This window comes from Pinus tabuliformis, chromosome J (assembly GCF_031772625.1).
Source record: "Pinus tabuliformis cultivar Carrire ecotype Pingquan chromosome J, CPIR1, whole genome shotgun sequence".
NCBI classification, from domain to species: Eukaryota; Viridiplantae; Streptophyta; class Pinopsida; order Pinales; family Pinaceae; genus Pinus; species Pinus tabuliformis.
Window position 1 is genome coordinate 1,260,328,254 of NC_142295.1, and position 22,731 is coordinate 1,260,350,984.

The window sequence follows — 22,731 nt, forward strand, 5'->3', positions numbered from 1 at the left end:
TTAGCAGAATGGTTGAGACAAAAAAACACCCTTGAACTTTAGATGTCAAGAAAATACAGCCTATATTTCTAACACATTGTTGATTAAATGCCTGCCAACAATCCATGATGTTGCTACTGTTAAAATACAATCCTTGGTTGACTAGGTTATTGCAGTTGTGTTTTAAAGTGCCTATAATGGCACACTACATATAGAATTTGAAACAATTTACAAAAATGTTCACTTTAAGGCTTTTCTGCATATGTTTCTGGCAATCCCAAAAGGAAATTTCCGAATCTTTCATATAAAAATTAAATGGGGAAACCAACAAGCAGAGAAAATATCCTTATTTATTTTAACAACAGGCCTCTTCTACGATTGTAATCATTCACAGTTAATGTCAGACTATGCCTCCTTCCATCATTGCTAGGAACTTGCACTCCACAAGTTGACTCAATCTTCTGCTTTCTAGCCATAAAAACTAAGGGGCCCCTTGAGCACCCCCATACTTCTGCAGTCCAGCAAGTGAAATCGGAAGTTCAAAATCATGCAAAGAATACACCCTTGCATCTTCTGATACAGGAGCATCAGTGTCGACAAGATTTCCATCATCCTCAGCAGTTTCTATTGCTATGGCTTCCTCTACTTTGGTTGCATCTACCTCTTTGTTCGCATCAGTGTTGTCTTCAGCAACCTTCGCCTTTGTATCATAATAATTTTGAGATTGAGTCCAACGCCGAGTGAAAGGATCATACCCTGCTTCACCTTATTTAAGATTAAGGTTTAGAGGCTTGATCTCAGAAGCGTTCTTGAAATTTTCAGCCTTTTTTTTCTTATTCATTTCTACTAGCATCAAGGCTTTTGCATCCTTGCTTTTGCTCTGAAGAGAAAGGACTTCTAGTTCCTTCAATCTCACTTTAATTCTCTCAACTTCTAAATAATCATGCCTGCTCTCCGCTAGCTCCATCTCTCTTCTAACCCTGTCCTTTTCAGCAGCCACATTCGATGGCCTTTTGGAAGACAACTTCTTTTCCTGCAACATTTGTTTTACAGTTTCTGCAGAATACACAAATTGATTTATCTTTTTTAGCGCATTTATTTTTTCCTCAACTTCTGCTCGACTAATCATCCAACCACCACTGCGTTCTACTTCCCGTTCCCAATCTGAAAACTCTTTCTCAAGTGGAGATGAATCAGACACCCTGGCCATCTGCCATCTTGTTGCAATGCTCTTGCTACCCGAGAAACAATTCAAATACTTGTATGTGGTGCGGTTCTCAAACTTGTATTGTTTATCAGGGTCTGTTGCATCAACATTTTTTACCATGCAAAGACGGTAAGTACTCTGTCCTGACCTGGACATTCCTATCCCAATTCTTACAAAGCAGCCCACAATGATATTCTCAAAGAATGGTTCCATAAACCACTTGGAAAGTTTTGATCTCCTTATTGTTATGCTTCTAATATCTTCAAAGCTGCTCCCTATCTTCATCATCTTTGGATAAATCACTTCCTATGGATAATTCGCTATCGGAATCATCACAGCAACCCCTGTCATCATCATCCTTGTCACTAGAATCAAATCTCTTTTGTAGGGGCATTCTTGACCCAGAAGCCTTCCTATTTGCTATCCCAGCATCATCTGAATCATCTTCATCAATGTATTTCGAGTCACTGCCATCATCTGAATCAGAATCTTCTAGTCTCCCTTTTGTAGGATTTTGGTTTTGCTTTCCATCATTGGTAGATGTTCGACCAGCTGCTTCTAGCAGCAAATGCTCCAGTTCAGCCATAACTTTTTTTCCCCTCTAAACACCCACGTCGATTGAATAGTCCGTTCCCTAGCTAGAGCAGAGACTGCAAATACCACTCCTCAATAGATCTTCAAAACCTAAAACCTACTGTCCATCAAACAGATTAAAATTGTGACAGGAAAACCACACCATGGGGCTTAATAAATGTACATCACCGACATTACGTTTTGTAATACATGGTCCTTATAATGAAACGAACATTACTATCTCAATTAGTTCAAAAGAACCCTTAGACCTGTAAAGAAAGCACATTGAACATAGAGATGGCAAATTTCAAAAATATTTCTAAGTAACATAAATGGATGGAAAGGTCCAAAATGCAACCTGTTCTCTGACATCATCACTGACAACACTAATAAGTTGCACAAACTTAGGCACAGCTCCATGATCAATCACAACTCTGGTATGCTCTGAGGTTCCGGACGCAATATTTGTTAAAGCCTAGGCTGCCTCAAACTATAATATGACCAAATTAAAACGATATTAGATTACCACAATATAATGTCAATTCAATACTTAGAATCTCAATTGAAAAACAGATCATACCTGAAGCTGAGGGAAATCATCCCTTGCAAGAAACTCTACAAGTCGAGGGACCACACCCCCAACAATAACTTCCTCAATTGGAGGACTGCCTTCTGTCACATATATTTTTTCAGATGGCCATTTCCTAAAGACAAAAGAAAATGGTAATAAAGATACATATACTCAAGACTATTAGCAATAGAGAGAAGCTTCCTGAATTGAGTTGGTGCTTCTAACTGCATGGTAGGATCATCAGAGCAGACCCCTGCTACCATTGCAGGAAGACTCTCCAACTGTAACATATCCAACATAATCTTAGTAAGACTCCCTTGTTATATTTTGGCTATAATATATTTGGGCTTAAGTTAAGTCATTATTTATATGTAATTGATGCACAATTGTAAATAGAAATTTAAACCCATTGTCCTTGCATGTCCCACAGTTGGACATTAAATGTCATGCAAGTTGCAACATGTTGTGTTGCCTTTAAAAACATGTTATAAAGTAAGCAATTTCATAAAATAGAAATTTCAGCTGAACAACCAATGAGATCATTGTTCAATGGTGAATGCAATGGTGTGTCAGGCAACGCACCAAAGATCTAGTCTTCCACAGCACCAATAAACAGTTGGGACAAAATTTAAGCACTGTCTTATTTTTATGGAAAGAGCAACTCCCTGTTGCCGCAGCTTGGCAAAACAAAAGTGATTGTGATGCATGGTTCATCTTAGAAGACCCCAAAGCTGGGCCACTTGCAATGCCTAACATAGTCTAGCCCAAATGTAATCCTTCTGGAATTTAAAGGAAGCACATCTCCCCATTTGCATAAGTTCATTTTTTGGATTGGAAAACAAACTTTCTGGGCACCCCAATTGAATTTGAACTATGTGTACAAGTTTCCAGGACAGCTGAACTGGGGAGATGGGAGGAGGGGTGTTTAGAACGACCAGAGCACACCCCCAAACATTTCATGGGTTGGCCAGTTGGGGACTCATGAAATAGAACTAATTTACTGCATAAATATCAATTTTAATTGGTTCTAAGTTGCTTTTTTATTGCACTTGCCTTTCCAAGGGAAGTGGATTACATATACATATATAGTTTACTGCATAGATATCATTTTTTACCTGCCTTGCCATAATTTAATTTTCCAACCCCTATCCGAAGCACGACTGTCAGTTTCTCCCATATCTTCCCTCTCTTTAGTGGTTGGGGATTCAGTATGAGCTGAGTTCTATTACTTCTATCATTTTCAAATGTTTCGATCATTTCAGTCTTGAATGTTGCAAAAATTATTTGATCATAAACATCATCGATCTCACAGAGGTTTTTTATGGTGTCAGGATCAGATGCTATTCTCAGGTCTTTTCTTATCACCTGGCCTAAACGAGATGTCTCATTTTTCATCCATCGGTCTTGGCATGATCATCTTTATTCTCACACTGTTTATATGATCATTTTCACTGTTTATATGATCATTTTCTGGAGGAAGAATGTTACAGTCTTTGCAATAGCAGAAAAGTCGAGTCCCCTTACAAAACTCATGAGTCATGATTCATGGTAAGATAATATGGAAAGGTCCAAAATGCAACCTGTTCTCTGACATCATCACTGGCAACACTAAGAAGTTGCACAAACTTAGGCACAGCTCCATGATCAATCACAACTCTGGTATGCTCTGAGGTTCCGGGCACAATATTTGTTAAGGCCCAGGCTGCCTCAAACTATAATATGACCAAATTAAAACGATATTAGATTACCACAATATAATGTCAATTCAATACTTAGAATCTCAATTGAAAAACAGATCATACCTGAAGCTGAGGGAAATCATCCCTTGCAAGAAACTCTACAAGTCGAGGGACCACACCCGCAGCGATAACTTCCTCAATTGGAGGACTGCCTTCTGTCACATATATTTTTTCAGATGGCCATTTCCTAAAGACAAAAGAAAATGGTAATAAAGATACATATACTCAAGACTATTACCAATAGAGAGAAGCTTCCTGAATTGAGTTGGTGCTTCTAACTGCATGGTAGGATCATCAGAGCAGACCCCTGCTACCATTGCAGGAAGACTCTCCAACTGTAACATATCAACATAATATTAGTAAGACTCCCTTGTTATATTTTGGCTATAACATATTTGGGCTTAAGTTAAGTCATTATTTATATGTAAATGATGCACAATTGTAAATAGAAATTTAAACCCATTGGCTACTTCCCCAGCCATGATAGAGAAAAGGAGCTCTTTTTGGCAGACATTTGAGTAACGGTCTTCCGCCAATATAAGATTCCGGTATGCAAGTATAATTTCAACATAGAATTGCCTACATGAACTTAGACCTGAACGTTGCCGGAGAATAGAGACTTCAAAGCTAGTCCTTCAAGCACATGTAATATAGATTTATTTAGAAAAAGGATGCGTGAAGACAATTGTAATGTTGAAGACAGACTTTGATCACCGTATTGAGGAACTAACATTGTGCCCGAGCCCTACTGGCTTGAGAGTTTTGACAGGGTTTGTGTCCAACTAATATAGTCAATGAAGGTGAGTATTGAATAGGTTCTGATTGGACCACAAAACCAAATGAGTCTCAATGATTCCTTAGCAAGGCATCAACCAAAACAATGCAAGAATTACACAAGCCTTTCGTGATGCTCTCTAAAGAAACATGAAGCTTCTCATTGTGTTTAGAAACGTTTCTGTTGAAGATCAAGTTGGCTCATGTAAAGCAAGGGAATTTTTGCATCTTCAACAACTTCACATTGTCAAAGACAGGCGTATTCTCTTGTCCAATGTAAGAAGAGAAACAACACTTACAATGGAATATATTCATAAAAACATACTAAGAAATGACAGTTATCAAGATAGAATCTAAATTCAAATGTGGATACCATACAATACAGAAAACAATTGGCCCACAAAACTACAGTTCAGAAAATTCAGGAGTATACATATTATTAAAGCAAAAACATGCACTTCTTCAAATTTATTGAAAAAAAATAGGTATGTGGATAGTCCAGACTAATTTTATCAAAAATTTTAATGATTGGATAACATAAACCCCTACAAAAATGCTCAAAGGTTCGTTGAGCCTTCTGATGCAATCCCTTCAAGAAAATGTATTTCCTTATCATACACAATAAACTGTACGAAACCCAGCAAAAAGTAGCAGGTCTTCTCTAAAGAACATTAGATTTATTATTGAGATTATTACAAGTTTGATTTTAAAAAGTTGATAGCCATCACACTATTTTCTTGTGCTTGGTGGGCGTATGTATTTGTTTGCGTGTGTTGTGATTCTACTTTTGATAATGCAGGTCATGTAACTTGTTCTAGGTGTTCTGGAAGTAAGAAGGATATGCACAGACATTAGGTACACCCTTTCAAGTTGAAAAATAAAAATTAAATAAGCACATAGCAAACAGAGAATATATGACTAAATACCTAGTGGAATCTACTTATTTAGTATGTTGGCTCAATTGGCATGCTTCATTTGAGTGTAACTTTGTTTATGAAGGTCTAAGCAGGCCTTTAAGGTGCAGGCAACAGTTTCCCAACTACAAATGCAGTCTCCTCGAGACTTCACACATGAACAGAATAGACAAACCTCTTTAGGCATCAGCAACAACATAGTCTCCTGAAATCTCCCATGGCTATCTCCTAAACGAGGGAGTAGTGACAGGCATTGGCAGGACAGGGAGAAGAAATGGGAAAATAACATATTCATTGGTGGCTTGAAAGTTAAAATGCATTTTCTTAAGAATTCTTTAGGGTTTCTTGGGAAGATGATTTTTTTGGGTTAAAATTGGATTTGGTTTGGTTCAGTTTTGGACAAACAACAGATTGACTATACGAATCCCAACTGAACCGAATTATTTGGCTATACCAAAGTTCTTCCAGATTTTCGAATGTTTTCCTCAATTCAGCCAAAATTTTTTACCATGTAAAAGATAGTTGCTTATTAGATAGAATTGCAATCAATCGAAAGCAAGAATAAACAACTAAGCACAACAAAACAACCACAACTCTAAAAGCATTTAAGCAAACTATACTACAACAACAGAAATTAATAAAACATAGCATTTATTACATGAATATGAAAAACACTACATATTTCAACAATAATTTAGAAAAAGGCATCACTCAACATCAATCTCAAACAACATAAAATGCCATGTTTCACCAACTGCATGATAACTTGCAGTGGAATAGTGTTACTTAGAGGAAAGGAATCCTTTTGGAACATTATATACCATTTTTTAGCAGAATGGTTGAGACAAAAAAACACCCTTGAACTTTAGATGTCAAGAAAATACAGCCTATATTTCTAACACATTGTTGATTTCATGCCTACCAACAATCCATGATGTTGCTACTGTTAAAAGACAATCCTTGGTTGACTAGGTTATTGCAGTTGTGTTTTAAAGTGCCTATAATGGCACACTACATATAGAATTTGAAACAATTTACAAAAATGTTCACTTTAAGGCTTTTCTGCATATGTTTCTGGCAATCCCAAAATGAAATTTCCGAATCTTTCATATAAAAATTAAATGGGGAAACCAACAAGCAGAGAAAATATCATTATTTATTTTAACAACAGGCCTCTTCTACGCTTGTAATCATTCACAGTTAATGTCAGACTATGCCTCCTTCCATCATTGCTAGGAACTTGCACTCCACAAGTTGACTCAATCTTCTGCTTTCTAGCCATAAAAACTGTTAGGGTCCCACCCTAACCCCCTTATTTATGTCATGGGATCACGTCATAGTCAAGAGTCAATAAAGCCCATATTAATATTTGTAAGTGGTTAACCCGCAATTAATGACGGGACCACAGTTAGTTGCAAATGGGCGGTAGTATTAGATAGATGGTATTAATAAAACCCACGATATTGGCCCGTGGTATTGCATGTATGAGTCATATATAAAGGATAGAGACTCCCTGCGAGGAGTATCGTGTCTTGTTTTGTAATCGAGCTCTGCTCTATTGGAGGTTGCCCCCTCGAAGAGGCCTGTGAACATTTCTCTCTGAATAATAAAATCATTGCTATTCTGTGCTCTGGGTATATTTTCTTCGCATATTCTGTGTTCTCGGTATCTTTTCTTCGCAAATTCTATGTTTGGGTATTACTTTGCAGGTTAAGAGCATAACAAGTGGTATCAGAGCACTTTCCAGGGCTCGGTGGGATCTCCAAATTTTAGCAAATTTTTTTTTGGCTAGAGACGTGTTTCGGCGTCTTTAAACCACGGGATCTGTCGTTAAGCGCATAAACCTGTGGATTTGGGGAGGCATGCACGCAGGAAATACAAGAGGTGGTCATGTCTGTTGGACTCCCTTGTAACCCCTGTGGGTACCCCTTCGAGTAGTAGCGCATTAGACAGAACTGCGCACGGACTGTCTTCCACGTACCCTCTGGGTATATAGGAAGCCCCCTAGCTCCCTTGAAACCTCGCCATAGATAAACCTTCGGCCGTCTTGTGGCTACAGTACACCGAGAACAGCACTCGGAGAGATTACTCGCCCGTACGATAGGGTAATCGGGTTGTACGGCTAAGGGTACGGTCGATCCTCCTTAGTTAGAGCCCTGAAACATTGGGCCGAGTACTACTGTCAGACCCTTATGTATATTGCGATCTGTAGCACCTGACACTCCTTAAGACCATAGTTCCCTTTCTATCGGGGGATCACACATCACCTATTCCAGATCAGCAAGTGCAGCAGCAGCCGACATCAGTCCCGCAGCTCCATCAGATCAGCAATAGCAGTTGTTCCACCATTCAGATCTCTCAGATCCACCAGATCGGAGTAGTTGTGAAGGGTTCCTGTCCCTGGATATAATTTTCGCAGGACTTTTGGCGGCATTGACATTTTGAGGATTTGGCGACTGCAGTATTGATCAGGAAGGAGAAAAACTCCGTTAGGAGTTTTCAAAAAAAAAAAAAAAAAGTCTGAGATCTTCCGGGGCGCTTATTGGTGACCTAGCCCATCAAAATCAGGACGACGAGCTGAGCAAGGTGGTACCATTCAATTTCTTAGTAAAAATTTTTTAGGCGGTCCCAATTTTTTCCTAAGGTTGGTGTATGGTAGAAACTCGCGCTCAAGCGATGGCCAATGAAAGGATCGACAAAATTGAAGACCATGTGCACTCCCTCCAAACTGCCGTGAAGAATATCGAACTTGAGCTTAAAGGAATAAGTAACCAGATACATGATGCACTCCCAAAGGGCAAGGAGCCAGCCCACGAGGAGGCGTATAATGGCCATGAATACCATGAGGGTGAGTCTAGCCACTCTCATCACATCTGGCACACCCATCCACCACCTAGTCAGCGACCTCCCAAGTTGGATATGCATAAATTTGACGGTTCTCACACGTCCGCATGGCTAGCACAAATGGAGCAGTGTTTCCAATTGAATCATATCATAGATGAGGGGACTAAGCTTATGGTGGGCACCATGTACTTGGACAATGAACGATGGCAATGGAAGGAATGGCATCAACGTTGCAATGGACATTTCCAGAATTGGGCCCAATTTGCTAAAACTCTTCGCAGTCGCTTTGAACAAGAAGACTCTTTTTTGGGGCGTCTCACTAAGCTCCGACAGATGGGTACAGTGGAGGAATATATTACTGCTTTTGAAGCCTTAGCCTTCCGCACTAGGGGTCTCACAGATGAGTTCTACATGGAATGCTTTATCAACGGTCTTAAAGAAGCCATCAAAGCTCAGGTTCTACTCCACCACCCTCCCACATGGACAGAGGCTTGCCAGGTAGCCCGTAAGGTGGAACGTGCATTAACAGCCCAATCCAGCCGCCCCAACTTCCCCGCTAAAGGTCGTCCCTCACAGGCTCCCAATACGACTCAGACACTTAAGATTCAAAAGGTGTCACCTGCAGAAATGGCCGAAAGAAGGAAGCAAGGACTATGTTACTACTGTGATGAAAAATATTCCCTGGGTCATAAATGCAAAGAGCACAAGTTTTTTCAAATACATGCCACTGACTACAGCTCCACCGAGGAAGATCCACCACTTGAGGAACCGGAGGAGATCGAAGAAGATAACCAAAAGGAAATTGTATCTGATGAACCAATTATTTCGCTAAATGCATTGGCAGGAATTTCTTCCCCTCAAACTCTCAAAATCAGGGGTTTTCTTAAACATCGCCCAGTAGTAGTCTTGATTGATAGTGGAAGTACCCATAATTTCATCCATCAAAAGATCGCTGAAGCAGCACATTGTTTCGTCTGGGCAGTTTCTAACTTCCAAGTCCAGATTGCAGATGGGGGCACAATGAAATGTGAAGGTCGCTGTGAAAATGTCAAAATTCAAATGGGGGATTATCAATTGAAAACCCACATGTTTGCAATACACATGGGGGGTTGTGACATTGTCCTAGGCGCGGAATGGCTCCGCACTCTTGGGCCAATCACAATGGATTTCCAGGAGTTATATATGAGTTTTAAGCAGAACAACTCCACACATACCCTCCGTGGACTATAGGCGGGAGCCCCCTCTATCATCAGCTCGCATAGGATGGAAAAATTGTTAAAAAAGGGCCATCATGGAGTGGTAGCTCAATTTAATTCCATCCAGGTAGTAGACACCATGTCTCTGCCAATTCATCCTGAGATGCAACAGATTTTAAATAAACATCGGACGGTCTTTGACAAGCCTCATGAGCTTCCACCCTCGCGAGGGGAACATGATCATAGCATCACATTGGTTCCAGGGGCCCAACCCCCAAATGTGCGGCCATACAGATATCCGTTCACCCAAAAGAATGAAATAGAAAAAATCATCAAGGAATTGTTGGAAGCAGGTGTCATTCGTCCCAGCATTAGTCCTTATTCATCCCCAGTGGTCATGGTCCTCAAGAAATATGGGGACTGGCGGATGTCACCCGACTTCAGGGCCCTCAATAAGTTAACAGTCAAAGATAAATTTCCCATCCCAGTGGTTGACGATTTGCTGGACGAACTCAATGGGGCTCAATTCTTCACTAAGTTGGATCTTCGCTCAGGCTACCACCAAATTCGCATGAAGGAAGTCGACATTCCCAAGACAGCTTTCAGAACTCATGAAGGCCATTATGAGTTCCTGGTCATGCCATTTGGTCTCTGTAATGCCCCCTCTACTTTTCAGAGCCTTATGAATCACCTCCTCAAACCATATCTCAGAAAATTTGTCCTTGTCTTCTTCAATGACATCCTCATCTATAGTGGCACTTGGGCGGCACATCTTCAGCATGTAGATCTACTCTTGCAACTGCTCCGCACGCATAAATTATTTGTCAAGATGTCTAAGTGTTTGTTTGGCATGGAAGAAGTTGAGTATTTGGGCCACATTGTGGGGCGTGAAGGTGTCAAGGTGGACCCCAAAAAGATCCAGGCAATGCAAGAATGGCCTCAACCTAAGACCTTGAAAAGCTTGAGAGGATTTTTGGGTCTCACAGGCTATTATCGTAAATTTGTCCGCAACTATGGCCGCATAGCGAAGCCCCTAACGCAACTCCTAAAGAAAAATTCCTTCTTCTGGAACGAGGAAGCACAACAGGCATTTACCGCTCTCAAAACCGCCATGTGTTCCACTCCTGTCTTAGCACTACCAGACTTCACCAAATCATTTGTCATTGAATGTGATGCTTCGGGAACAGGTATTGGAGCGGTCTTAATGTAGGAAGGGCGACCATTGGCCTTCACCAGCCAACAACTAAGTGGGAGGAATCTGGGCCAATCTACCTACGAGAAGGAAATGATGGCCATCTTACATGCAGTTGAGACCTGGCGACCTTACTTGTTGGGGCGACGTTTCCAAATCCGCACAGATCATCACAGCCTTAAATATTTTTTGGAGCAACGCCTATCTTCCCCACAACAAAATAAATGGTTAGCCAAAATGTTGGGATATGATTATGAGATCATTTACAAGAAAGGGAAAGACAACAGGGTAGCAGATGCATTGTCGCGCCAATTTGAGGAGGAAAGTACTCTGCTCGCAATTTCCCTCCCCATTCCCGACTGGATTGAAGAGGCTCGCAGGGAATGGTTTTCACATCCCGGGCTCTCCCAACTCATTTCTCAATTGCAGGTAGATCCTAATTCCAGCAAGGGCTACTCGTGGCAGAATGATATTCTTCGCTACAAGGACAGAGTCGTAATATCGCCAACATCCACCCTCAAAAGTCGCATTTTGGCAGAATTGCACTCATCTCCCATTGCAGGACATTCGGGCTTTCAGAAGACGTATGCTCGCACCAGAAGATCATTTTTTTGGGCCGACATGAAACATGACATCCTTACTTTCGTAGCAGAATATGACGTCTGTCAACGCCACAAAGGGGAAACCGTCAACACACCAGGCACATTACAACCATTGCCCATTCCAGCGTCAATTTGGACGGAGGTCTCCATGGATTTCATTACAGGTCTTCCAAAGTCTGGGAACAAGTCAGTCATCATGGTGGTTGTGGACCGACTGTCGAAGTATGCTCATTTCTGCGCCCTACCCCAACCATTTACACCAACTTTGGTTGCTCAAACTTTCATGGATCAGATCTTCAAATTGCATGGCATGCCCACTTCTATTGTGTCCGACCGCGACCCAATCTTCACAAGTAATTTTTGGCAGGAGCTCTTCAGAATACAAGGCACTCAACTCAAACTTAGTACTTCATATCATCCGCAAACAGATGGTCAAACCGAAGCCGTCAACAAATGTCTAGAAACCTACCTTAGGTGTTTCACTTCAGAAAAGCAACACCCTTGGGTACAATGGTTACCTCTGGCGGAGTGGTGGTATAACACCAACTATCATGCCACCACCAAAATGACTCCCTATGAAGCAGTCTATGGACAACTTCCGCCATCCCCTACTTCTTATCTCACGGGGTGCTCCAAAGTACAAGCCGTGGATCAACTCCTACAACACCGCGCAACCATGCTTGCCCATCTACGCGAGAATCTTCATCAAGCTCAGAACCGTATGAAGCAACAGGCTGACCAACATCGCTCAGAGCACCAATTTCAAGAAGGGGATCAGGTCTTTTTGAGGCTACAACCATATAAGCAAACATCACTCAAAGACAAGGGTTGTCAAAAGCTCTCTCCAAAATTCTACGGACCATACCAAGTACTTCAGTGCATTGGAGAAGTGGCTTACAAGTTGGCTTTGCCACCTACAGCAAAAATCCACCCAGTTTTCCATGTATCGTGCCTCAAGAAAGTGATTGGGAACAATTGCCGAGTTCAAACCAGTCTACCTGAATTGGACGAAGAAGGGTCAATCCGGCTTCAACCTGAACAGGTTCTAGACACACGAGACAAGCACCTGCGCGACCGCATGATTAAGGAGGTCCTCGTCAAATGGAAAGACACCTCTCCGGAAGATGCAACTTGGGAACCAACCACTATTCTTTAGCAGTTTCCGCAGCTTCAGCCTTGAGGACAAGGCTAGTCTTAAGGGGGAGGGCATGTTAGGGTCCCACCCTAACCCCCTTATTTATGTCATGGGATCACGTTATAGTCAAGAGTCAATAAAGCCCATATTAATATTTGTAAGTGGTTAACCCGCAATTAATGACGGGACCACAGTTAGTTGCAAATGGGCGGTAGTATTAGATAGATGGTAAATGGGCGGTAGTATTAGATAGATGGTATTAATAAAACCCACGATATTGGCCCGTGGTATTGCATGTATGAGTCATATATAAAGGATAGAGACTCCCTGCGAGGAGTATCGTGTCTTTTTTTGTAATCGAGCTCTGCTATATTGGAGGTTGCCCCCTCGAAGAGGCCTGTGAACATTTCTCTCTGAATAATAAAATCATTGCTATTCTGTGCTCTGGGTATATTTTCTTCGCATATTCTGTGTTCTCGGTATCTTTTCTTCGCAAATTCTATGTTTGGGTATTACTTTGCAGGTTAAGAGCATAACAAAAACTAAGGGGCCCCTTGAGCACCCCCATACTTCTGCAGTCCAGCAAGTGAAATCGGAAGTTCAAAATCATGCAAAGAATACACCCTTGCATCTTCTGATACAGGAGCATCAGTGTCGACAAGATTTCCATCATCCTCAGCAGTTTCTATTGCTATTGCTTCCTCTACTTTGGCTGCATTTGCCTCTTTGTTCGCATCAGTGTTGTCTTCAACAACCTTCGCCTTTGTATCATAATAATTTTGAGATTGAGTCCAACGCCGAGTGAAAGGAACATACCCTGCTTCACCTGCTTTAAGATTAAGGTTTAGAGGCTTGATCTCAAAAGCATTCTTGAAATTTTCAGCCTTGTTTTTCTTATTCATTTCTACTAGCATCAAGGCTTTTGCATCCTTGCTTTTGCTCTGAAGAGAAAGGACTTCTAGTTTCTTCAATCTCACTTTAATTCTCTCAACTTCTGAATAATCATGCCTGCTCTCCGCTAGCTCCATCTCTCTTCTAACCCTGTCCTTTTCAGCAGCCACATTCGATGGCCTTTTGGAAGACAACTTCTTTTCCTACAACATTTGCTTTACAGTTTCTGCAGAATACACAAATTGATTTATCTTTTTTAGCGCATTTATTTTTTCCTCAACTTCTGCTCAACTAATCATCTGACCACCACTGCGTTCTACTTCCCGTTCCCAATCTGAAAACTCTTTCTCAAGTGGAGGTGAATCAGACACCCTGGCCATCTGCCATCTTGTTGCAATGCTCTTGCTACCCCAGAAACAATTCAAATACTTGTATGTGGTGCGGTTCTCAAACTTGTATTGTTTATCAGGGTCTGTCACATCAACATTTTTTACCATGCAAAGACGGTAAGTACTATGTCCTGACCTTGACATTCCTATCCCAATTCTTACAAAGCAGCCCACAATGATATTCTCAAAGAATGGTTCCATAAACCACTTGGAAAGTTTTGATCTCCTTATTGTTATGCTTCTAATATCTTCAAAGCTACTCCCTATCTTCATCATCTTTGGATAAATCACTTCCTATGGATAATTCGCTATCAGAATCATCACAGCAACCCCTGTCATCATCATCCTTGTCACCAGAATCAAATCTCTTTTGCAGGGGCATTCTTGACCCAGAAGCCTTCCTATTTGCTATCCCAACATCATCTGAATCATCTTCATCAATGTATTTCGAGTCACTGCCATCATCTGAATCAGAATCTTCCAGTCTCCCTTTCGTAGGATTTTGGTTTTGCTTTCCATCATTGGTAGATGTTCGACCAGCTGCTTCTAGTAGCAAATGATCCAGTTCAGCCATAACTTTTTTTTCCCCTCTAAACACCCACGTCGATTGAATAGTCTGTTCCCTGGCTAGAGTAGAGACTGCAAATACCACTCCTCAATAGATCTTCAAAACCTAAAACCTACTGTCCATCAAACAGATTAAAATTGTGAGAGGCAAACCACACCATGGGGCTTAATAAATGTACATCATCGACATTACGTTTTGTAATACATGGTCCTTACAATGAAACGAACATTACTATCTCAATTAGTTCAAAAGAACCCTTAGACCTGTAAAGAAAGCACATTGAACATAGAGATGGCAAATTTCAAAAATATTTCTAAGTAACATAAATGGATGGAAAGGTCCAAAATGCAACCTGTTCTCTGACATCATCACTGACAACACTAAGAAGTTGCACAAACTTAGGCACAGCTCCATGATCAATCACAACTCTGGTATGCTCTGAGGTTCCGGACGCAATACTTGTTAAAGTCTAGGCTGCCTCAAACTATAATATGACCAAATTAAAACGATATTAGATTACCACAATATAATGTCAATTCAATACTTAGAATCTCAATTGAAAAACAGATCATACATGAAGCTGAGGGAAATCATCCCTTGCAAGAAACTCTACAAGTCGAGGGACCACACCCGCAACGATAACTTCCTCAATTGGAGGACTGCCTTCTGTCACATATATTTTTTCAGATGGCCATTTCCTAAAGACAAAAGAAAATGGTAATAAAGATACATATACTCAAGACTATTACCAATAGAGAGAAGCTTCCTGAATTGAGTTGGTGCTTCTAACTGCATGGTAGGATCATCAGAGCAGACCCCTGCTACCATTGCAGGAAGACTCTCCAACTATAACATATCCAACATAATCTTAGTAAGACTCCCTTGTTATATTTTGGCTATAACATATTTGGGCTTAAGTTAAGTCATTATTTATATGTAATTGATGCACAATTGTAAATAGAAATTTAAACCCATTGTCCTTGCATGTCCCACAGTTGGACATTACTTGTCATGCAAGTTGCAACATGTTGTGTTGCCTTTAAAAACATGTTATAAAGTAAGCAATTTCAAAAAATAGAAATTTCAGCTGAACAACCAATGAGATCATTGTTCAATGGTGAATGCAATGGTGTGTCAGTCGACGTACCAAAGATCTAGTCTTCCACAACACCAATAAACGGTTGGGACAAAATTTAAGCACTGTCTTATTTTTATGGAAAGAGCAACTCCCTGTTGCCGCAGCTTGGCAAAACAAAAGTGATTGTGATGCATGGTTCATCTTAGAAGACCCCAAAACTGGGTCACTTGCAATGCCTAACATAGTCTAGCCCAAATGTAATCCTTCTGGAATTTAAAGGAAGCACATCTCCCCATTTGCATAAGTTCATTTTTTGGATTGGAAAACAAACTTTCTGGGCACCCCAATTGAATTTGAACTATGTGTACAAGTTTCCAGGACAACTGAACTGGGGAGATGGGAGGAGGGGTGTTTAGAACGACCAGAGCACACCCCCAAACATTTCATGGGTTGGCCAATTGGGGACTCATGAAATAGAACTAATTTACTGCATAAATATCAATTTTTATTGGTTCTAAGTTGCTTTTTTTATTGCACTTGCCTTTCCAGGGGAAGTGGATTACATATACATATATAGTTTACTGCATAGATATCATTTTTTACCTGCCTTGCCATAATTTAATTTTCCAACCCCTATCCGAAGCACGGCTGTCAGTTTCTCCCATATCTTCCCTCTCTTTAGTGGTTGGGGATTCAGTATGAGCTGAGTTCTATTACTTCTATCATTTTCAAATGTTTCGATCATTTCAGTCTTGAATGTTGCAAAAATTATTTGATCATAAACATCATCGATCTCACAGAGGTTTTTTATGGTGTCAGGACCAGATGCTATTCTCAGGTCTTTTCTTATCACCTGGCCTAAATGGGATGTCTCATTTTTCATCCATCGGTCTTGGCATAATCATCTTTATTCTCACACTGTTTATATGATCATTTTCAGGAGGAAGAATGTTACAGTCTTTGCAATAGCAGAAAAGTCGAGTCCCCTTACAAAACTCATGAGTCATGATTCATGGTAAGATAATATGGAAAGGTCCAAAATGCAACCTGTTCTCTGACATCATCACTGGCAACACTAAGAAGTTGCACAAACTTAGGCACAGCTCCATGATCAATCACAACTCTGGTATGCTTTGAGGTTCCGGACGCAATATTTGTTAAAGCCCAGGCTGCCTCAAACTATAATATGACCAAATTAAAACGATATTAGATTACCACAATATAATGTCAATTCAATACTTAGAATCTCAATTGAAAAACAGATCATACCTGAAGCTGAGGGAAATCATCCCTTGCAAGAAACTCTACAAGTCGAGGGACCACACCCGCAGCGATAACTTCCTCAATTGGAGGACTGCCTTATGTCACATATATTTTTTCAGATGGCCATTTCCTAAAGACAAAAGAAAATGGTAATAAAGATACATATACTCAAGACTATTACCAATAGAGAGAAGCTTCCTGAATTGAGTTGGTGCTTCTAACTGCATGGTAGGATCATCAGAGCAGACCCCTGCTACCATTGCAGTAGTAAGACTCCCTTGTTATATTTTGGCTATAACATATTTGGGCTTAAGTTAAGTCATTATTTATATGTAAATGATGCACAATTGTAAATAGAAATTTAAACCCATTGTCCTTGCATGTCCCACAGTTGGACATTACTTGTCATGCAAGTTGCAACATGTTGTGTTGCCTTTAAAAACATGTTATAAAGTAAGCAATTTCAAAAAATAGAAATTTCAGCTGAACAACCAATGAGATCATTGTTCAATGGTGAATGCAATGGTGTGTCAGGCGACGCACCAAAGATCTAGTCTTCCACAACACCAATAAACGGTTGGGACAAAATTTAAGCACTGTCTTATTTTTATGGAAAGAGCAACTCCCTGTTGTCGCAGCTTGGCAAAACAAAAGTGATTGTGATGCATGGTTCATCTTAGAAGACCCCAAAACTGGGCCACTTGCAATTCCTAACATAGTCTAGCCCAAATGTAAACCTTCTGGAATTTAAAGGAAGCACATCTCCCCATTTGCATAAGTCCATTTTTTGGATTGGAAAACAAACTTTCTGGGCACCCCAATTGAATTTGAACTATGTGTACAAGTTTCCAGGACAGCTGAAATGGGGAGATAGGAGGAGGGGTGTTTAGAACGACCAGAGCACACCCCCAAACATTTCATGGGTTGGCCAGTTGGGGACTCATGAAATAGAACTAATTTACTGCATAAATATCAATTTTTATTGGTTCTAAGTTGCTTTTTTTTATTGCACTTGCCTTTCCAGGGGAAGTGGATTACATATACATATATAGTTTACTGCATAAATATCATTTTTTACCTGCCTTGCCATAATTTAATTTTCCAACCCCTATCCGAAGCACGACTGTCAGTTTCTCCCATATCTTCCCTCTCTTTAGTGGTTGGGGATTCAGTATGAGCTGAGTTCTATTACTTCTATCATTTTCAAATGTTTCGATCATTTCAGTCTTGAATGTTGCAAAAATTATTTGATCATAAACATCATCGATCTCACAGAGGTTTTTTATGGTGTCAGGATCAGATGCTATTCTCAGGTCTTTTCTTATCACCTGGCCTAAACGGGATGTCTCATTTTTCATCCATCGGTCTTGGCATGATCATCTTTATTCTCACATTGTTTATATGATCATCCGGGATGTCTCATTTTTCATCCATCGGTCTTGGCATGATCATCTTTATTCTCACACTGTTTATATGATCAGTCTTGGCATGATCATCTTTATTCTCACACTGTTTATATGATCATTTTCTGGAGGAAGAATGTTACAGTCTTTGCAATAGCAGAAAAGTCGAGTCCCCTTACAAAACTCATGAGTCATGATTCATGGTAAGATAACATGCTTTTTTAGTATGATTTTTCAACTTGCCAAATCTCAATATTTTCTTAAGTCCAAAATTACCTCTGAAAGCAGTTGCTTCATTAACATCACATTAACCATTGATGGAAGTAAAATCTCCCCATTCCATCGTTTCTCCTGTGTTTTGAAACAATTAAATTAAGCACAAGTAGTGGGCTCTGCATGCTTCAAAGCTGCCATGGTTTCATACAGAGGGCGATGCAAAGTCTCAGGAAGCTTGAAAGCCAGAAACCCTCCCACAATACCCGAATTGCAAACGGTAGGGAAGGATTTACAGTTACCATCACCACCGCCAGCGGAACGATTATGGCGCCGATTTGTCCCGCTTCGCTCGCCAGCCCGAGCGTTGTGTTCCTCACTACTGTTGGAAACAGCTCGCATGTGTATATATATATCAAATTATAAGTCCCCGCCATGCCGAATATTGCTACCACGCCACATGCTAATTGCATGCCGCTCAGAAATCCCCGCATGTGCCCGGCAACCCAGCTTGGCATGCCCATTGTGGAGTTGGGATTCGAACTGTGAACATGGAGTAGGGCCGACATCAGGCCTCCCAACAGAGAAGCCACTCCACTCAACAGCATCGTGGAGACCAGCATCGCTCGCCGTCCGAATTTTTCTAACATGACCGCCGTCAGGGCAAAGGCGGGCATTTCTGCGTTTCCGTTGAGGAAAATGCTCAGGTGTACTTAGATTTACAACGTTTAGGCTCAAACCATAATAGCCCACTCCACAGGCCAACCAAATGAACGCCATTAAAACCATTCGGGTCCGCGTCATAGGCGACTGGATGTTTTTGATGGAAGTAAAATCTCCCCATTCCATCGTTTCTCCTGTGTTTTGAAACAATTAAATTAAGCACAAGTAGTGGGCTCTGCATGCTTCAAAGCTGCCATGGTTTCATACAGAGGGCGATAGAAAGTCTCAGGAAGCTTGAAAGCCAGAAACCCTCCCACAATACCCGAATTGCAAACGGCAGGGAAGGATTTACAGTTACCATCACCAGCGCCAGCGGAGCGATTATGGCGCCGATTTGTCCCGCTTCGCTCGCCAGCCCGAGCGCTGCGTTCCTCACTACTGTTGGAAACATCTCGCATGTGTATATATATATATATCAAATTATAAGTCCCCGCCATGCCGAATATTGCTACCACGCCACATGCTAATTGCATGCCGCTCAGAAATCCCCGCATGTGCCTGGCAACCCAGCTTGGCATGCCCATTGTGGAGTTGGGATTCGAACTGTGAACATGGAGTAGGGCCGACATCAGGCCTCCCAACACAGAAGCCACTCCGCTCAGCAGCATCGTGGAGACCAGCATCGCTCGCCGTCCAAATTTTTCTAACATGACCGCCGTCAGGGCAAAGGCGGGCATTTCTGCGTTTCCGTTGAGGAAAATGCTCAGGTGTACTTAGATTTACAACGTTTAGGCTCAAACCATAATAGCCCACTCCACAGGCCAACCAAATGAATGCCATTAAAACCATTCGGGTCTGCGTCACAGGCGACTGGAAAACATCCATGAGGCTTCCCGATGACTCGTCAGAGTCCGCCGCATCCTGTTCGTCGCTTGCCAGGGCCAAAGAAACTCCCGCCGGCAGCTATTTACCGTTCTTGGCCGCATTTGATCTCATGATGCCCATGGCTTCTTGCAGCCTGCCCTTCACCAGGTACCACCGCGGGGACTCCGAAACGAACGGCAGAACGAAGATGCAATACAAGGCCGAGGGAATCGAACTCGCGACGTACAGATATCTCCAGTTGCTGGAAAAGTAGGACAGAGCCGGCAGCACTGCTATGCCGAGAGAAAAGAAGTAGAAAGTCGACATGCCAACCGGTCCTCTCTTGGACGGTCCGACGGCTTCCATCGCCAAGACGAATGACGACAACCCCAGGCCACCGCTGCTAATTCCCGTCAATAGACGGAGAATTAAATAAACCCAGAAATTCGGCGACATTGCCGTCAAGAAACCAAAAATGGCATTGCAGATGCAGACCAACTTCAGGACACCCTTACGCCCCAGCGAAGAATCCGATAGATGCCCAAATATCCCTGCACCTGTATCAAAAAATAAATCAGAAACTGAAAGAAAATCTTAATGGCGATCAGCCATCAGATATAAAAGCGCAGAGGGGCTGAAAATATCAATTACCGAGCAAACACCCGACAAAGAACGCAGAATGCAGAAACCCAACTTTGTATTTCTGGCCGCAGACGAGATCCCATTCGGAGACCATCGAAACCCCGGGGCCTTCGTCCCAGTCCCATGAGGCCCGATCCATGGAGCATATAGATCCTGTCGGGCTGTAGGATTCGAACTTTGGCTTCATGGAAAGGAAATCTTCTGGGGTTTTCCCTCCATTGCAATGCCAATGGGGTTCATAGTCGGCGAAAATCATGACCATCGCATGAAAGGCCTCCAGTGTCCATGCGAGGCTTGACAGCAAGAAATGCTTAATCTGCCAAGAGGCCAATGGGTTGGGAGACAAAAGGGGAGTGTGTGGATCAACGGCCAAATTTTGTTCAATCGTCTAACACCACAAATCTACGGTGAACAATAGGACACGTCATCAGCTGGGGCAATTCATTTCAAAAGGAAACGCCTTACGGCATAAAAATTTTGTTCAATGGTCTAACACCACAAATCTACGGTGAACAATAGGACACGTCATCAACTGGGGCAATTCATTTCAAAAAGAAACGCCTTACGGCGTAATTATTAATGACCAGATGCTCAAGTTTTGCGAGTAAATCAAATCAAAACAATGTGAATACATGTGTACTCTGTATGGATTTTGATGGATAAGCAGAGTCTAGCCATAATGCATTTCCTAGAGAGGAATGGACTAGACCTCTTTCATTGTGTAATTCCAAAAATGATCAGGTGAAAGCCGTTCATTTCACAAAAATTTATGGCAAAGTTTAAAATGGTTTGTTTCAACACATGCAGCTGAAACTAGCGGTGAAAATTTTGCTTTAATAGTGGACAGAATCACATGATTTAAACAAAATTGCTCGAAAAGTACATCAAAGTCATAAGATTTAAAGAAATTTGATCGAAAAACAACTCCCAGCCGCTGATTTTGCTCAGGCAGAAACGATAAACGAATTTTACTCGAAACAATGGTGAAATTTTATGGACTCAGGTTATTTATGGTGATATTTTGATAAGGAAAGTAATCGGAAGTAGCAGTTAACACGAAAAGCTCCGTGCACAGTACCCACAGACTGTTACCGGACAGTCGCTTTTTGTGGTTCTCTTGATTAACCCAGACGAGACAAGAGGGGCGCTGAAAAATTGCATTCAGAATTGAATTATTTATTGCTCTTTGACTTGAATCAAGCACGGGGAATTGAATAGTTTATGGCATAGTTTAATAATATACTTGCTCTCTTCGTTTTGAATTAATCCATATATAATGGATTTAAATTGTAATAAATCCATATACGTAAATTGGTAGTAGAAGTTAACTGCGTAGCACCAATGCTTAGGCTTATTCAACGACGTATAGCCATGTATGTGCATATTATTTTGACTATATTTATCTATGCCAATTATTTTCAAACTTTATTGGTCAACCATAGGTCATAAAAAATACCCAAAGGTAGTAGAATTTAACTATAATGCGACTTTTTGAAAGACTTTCCTGCGGGTTTTTCCGGTCAAAATCTGGCAGGAATTTATTGGAATCGCAAGTTTGATAGCTAATTTCTGCACAATGAAAGCGTCTCAGAGGTTTTCCAGGGTGCTGAATCCAAATATGCAGTTAAAAAACCATTTTAACTGCAACAAATCAAGATTTAACCTGAATTTCTTCCGCCGGATTCCGTCACCAAAATCTCCAAAAAATCGCATTATAGACAACTCCGAATTTAAGTGCGGGTTGTTCAACCACTTATAGCTGTATGTGCATATTATTTTGACTATTTCTATCTATCCAAATTCTTTTCAAACTTTAATGGTCAACCATAGGTCATAAAAAATGCCGAGAGGTATTAGAAGTTAACTGCGTAGTAGCAACGCTTAGGCTTGTTCAGCGACTTATGGCTACGTATGTGCATATTATTTTTACTATTTTTATCGACCTAATTTTTTTCCAGACTTTATCTGTAAGCCATAGGTCATTAAAAAAAAGCCAAAGGCAAGAAGCATCTGACAGTATGATTTAAAATG

At 41.1% G+C, this 22,731-nt stretch overlaps 2 protein-coding genes and 3 pseudogenes across 2 annotated transcripts; all 5 read right to left on the reverse strand.

Annotated features, from left to right (window-relative positions):
• Nucleotides 1-329: 329 nt before the first annotated feature.
• On the reverse strand, nucleotides 330-1,772 carry LOC149231808 (protein RTF1 homolog pseudogene; annotated as a pseudogene).
• A 250-nt stretch (nucleotides 1,773-2,022) lies between these two features.
• Nucleotides 2,023-4,802, reverse strand: LOC149231809 (importin subunit alpha-1a-like). Its single transcript, XM_089381758.1, has 8 exons — nucleotides 4,665-4,802; nucleotides 4,308-4,404; nucleotides 4,133-4,224; nucleotides 3,911-4,042; nucleotides 2,556-2,611; nucleotides 2,340-2,463; nucleotides 2,118-2,234; nucleotides 2,023-2,028 (listed from the first exon to the last, which is right to left on the reverse strand). Exons 1-8 carry the CDS (start codon nucleotides 4,800-4,802, stop codon nucleotides 2,023-2,025), a joined length of 762 nt encoding a protein of 253 aa, XP_089237884.1.
• A 2,111-nt stretch (nucleotides 4,803-6,913) lies between these two features.
• Nucleotides 6,914-14,580, reverse strand: LOC149231810 (protein RTF1 homolog; annotated as a pseudogene).
• Nucleotides 14,581-15,142: 562 nt separating this feature from the next.
• Nucleotides 15,143-17,175, reverse strand: LOC149231811 (importin subunit alpha-1-like). The gene is made up of 5 exons (XM_089381759.1): nucleotides 17,091-17,175; nucleotides 16,922-17,010; nucleotides 16,700-16,831; nucleotides 15,365-15,420; nucleotides 15,143-15,272 (listed from the first exon to the last, which is right to left on the reverse strand). The coding sequence occupies exons 1-5, from the start codon at nucleotides 17,173-17,175 to the stop codon at nucleotides 15,143-15,145; spliced, it is 492 nt and encodes a 163-aa protein (XP_089237885.1).
• A 1,515-nt stretch (nucleotides 17,176-18,690) lies between these two features.
• Nucleotides 18,691-22,731, reverse strand: part of LOC149231812 (organic cation/carnitine transporter 4-like) — a 67,290-nt pseudogene continuing 63,249 nt past the window's right edge.

Bases quoted from the DNA above. Each gene is read 5' to 3' on its own strand.
- LOC149231811 (XM_089381759.1), bottom strand. From the start codon at position 17,175: ATGGTAGCAGGGGTCTGCTCTGATGATCCTACCATGCAGTTAGAAGCA. The intron at 17,011-17,090 runs GTCTTGAGTATA...ATGTGACATAAG, and splicing joins GCTTCTCTCTATTGGTAATA to GCAGTCCTCCAATTGAGGAA. The intron at 15,273-15,364 runs GTTAGAAGCACC...TTTTGTCTTTAG, and splicing joins TCTGATGATCCTACCATGCA to GAAATGGCCATCTGAAAAAA.
- LOC149231809 (XM_089381758.1), bottom strand. From the start codon at position 4,802: ATGTTAGTTCCTCAATACGGTGATCAAAGTCTGTCTTCAACATTACAA. The intron at 4,225-4,307 runs GTAATAGTCTTG...TATATGTGACAG, and splicing joins CAGGAAGCTTCTCTCTATTG to AAGGCAGTCCTCCAATTGAG. The intron at 2,235-2,339 runs GTATGATCTGTT...GAGGCAGCCTAG, and splicing joins ATGATTTCCCTCAGCTTCAG to GCTTTAACAAATATTGCGTC.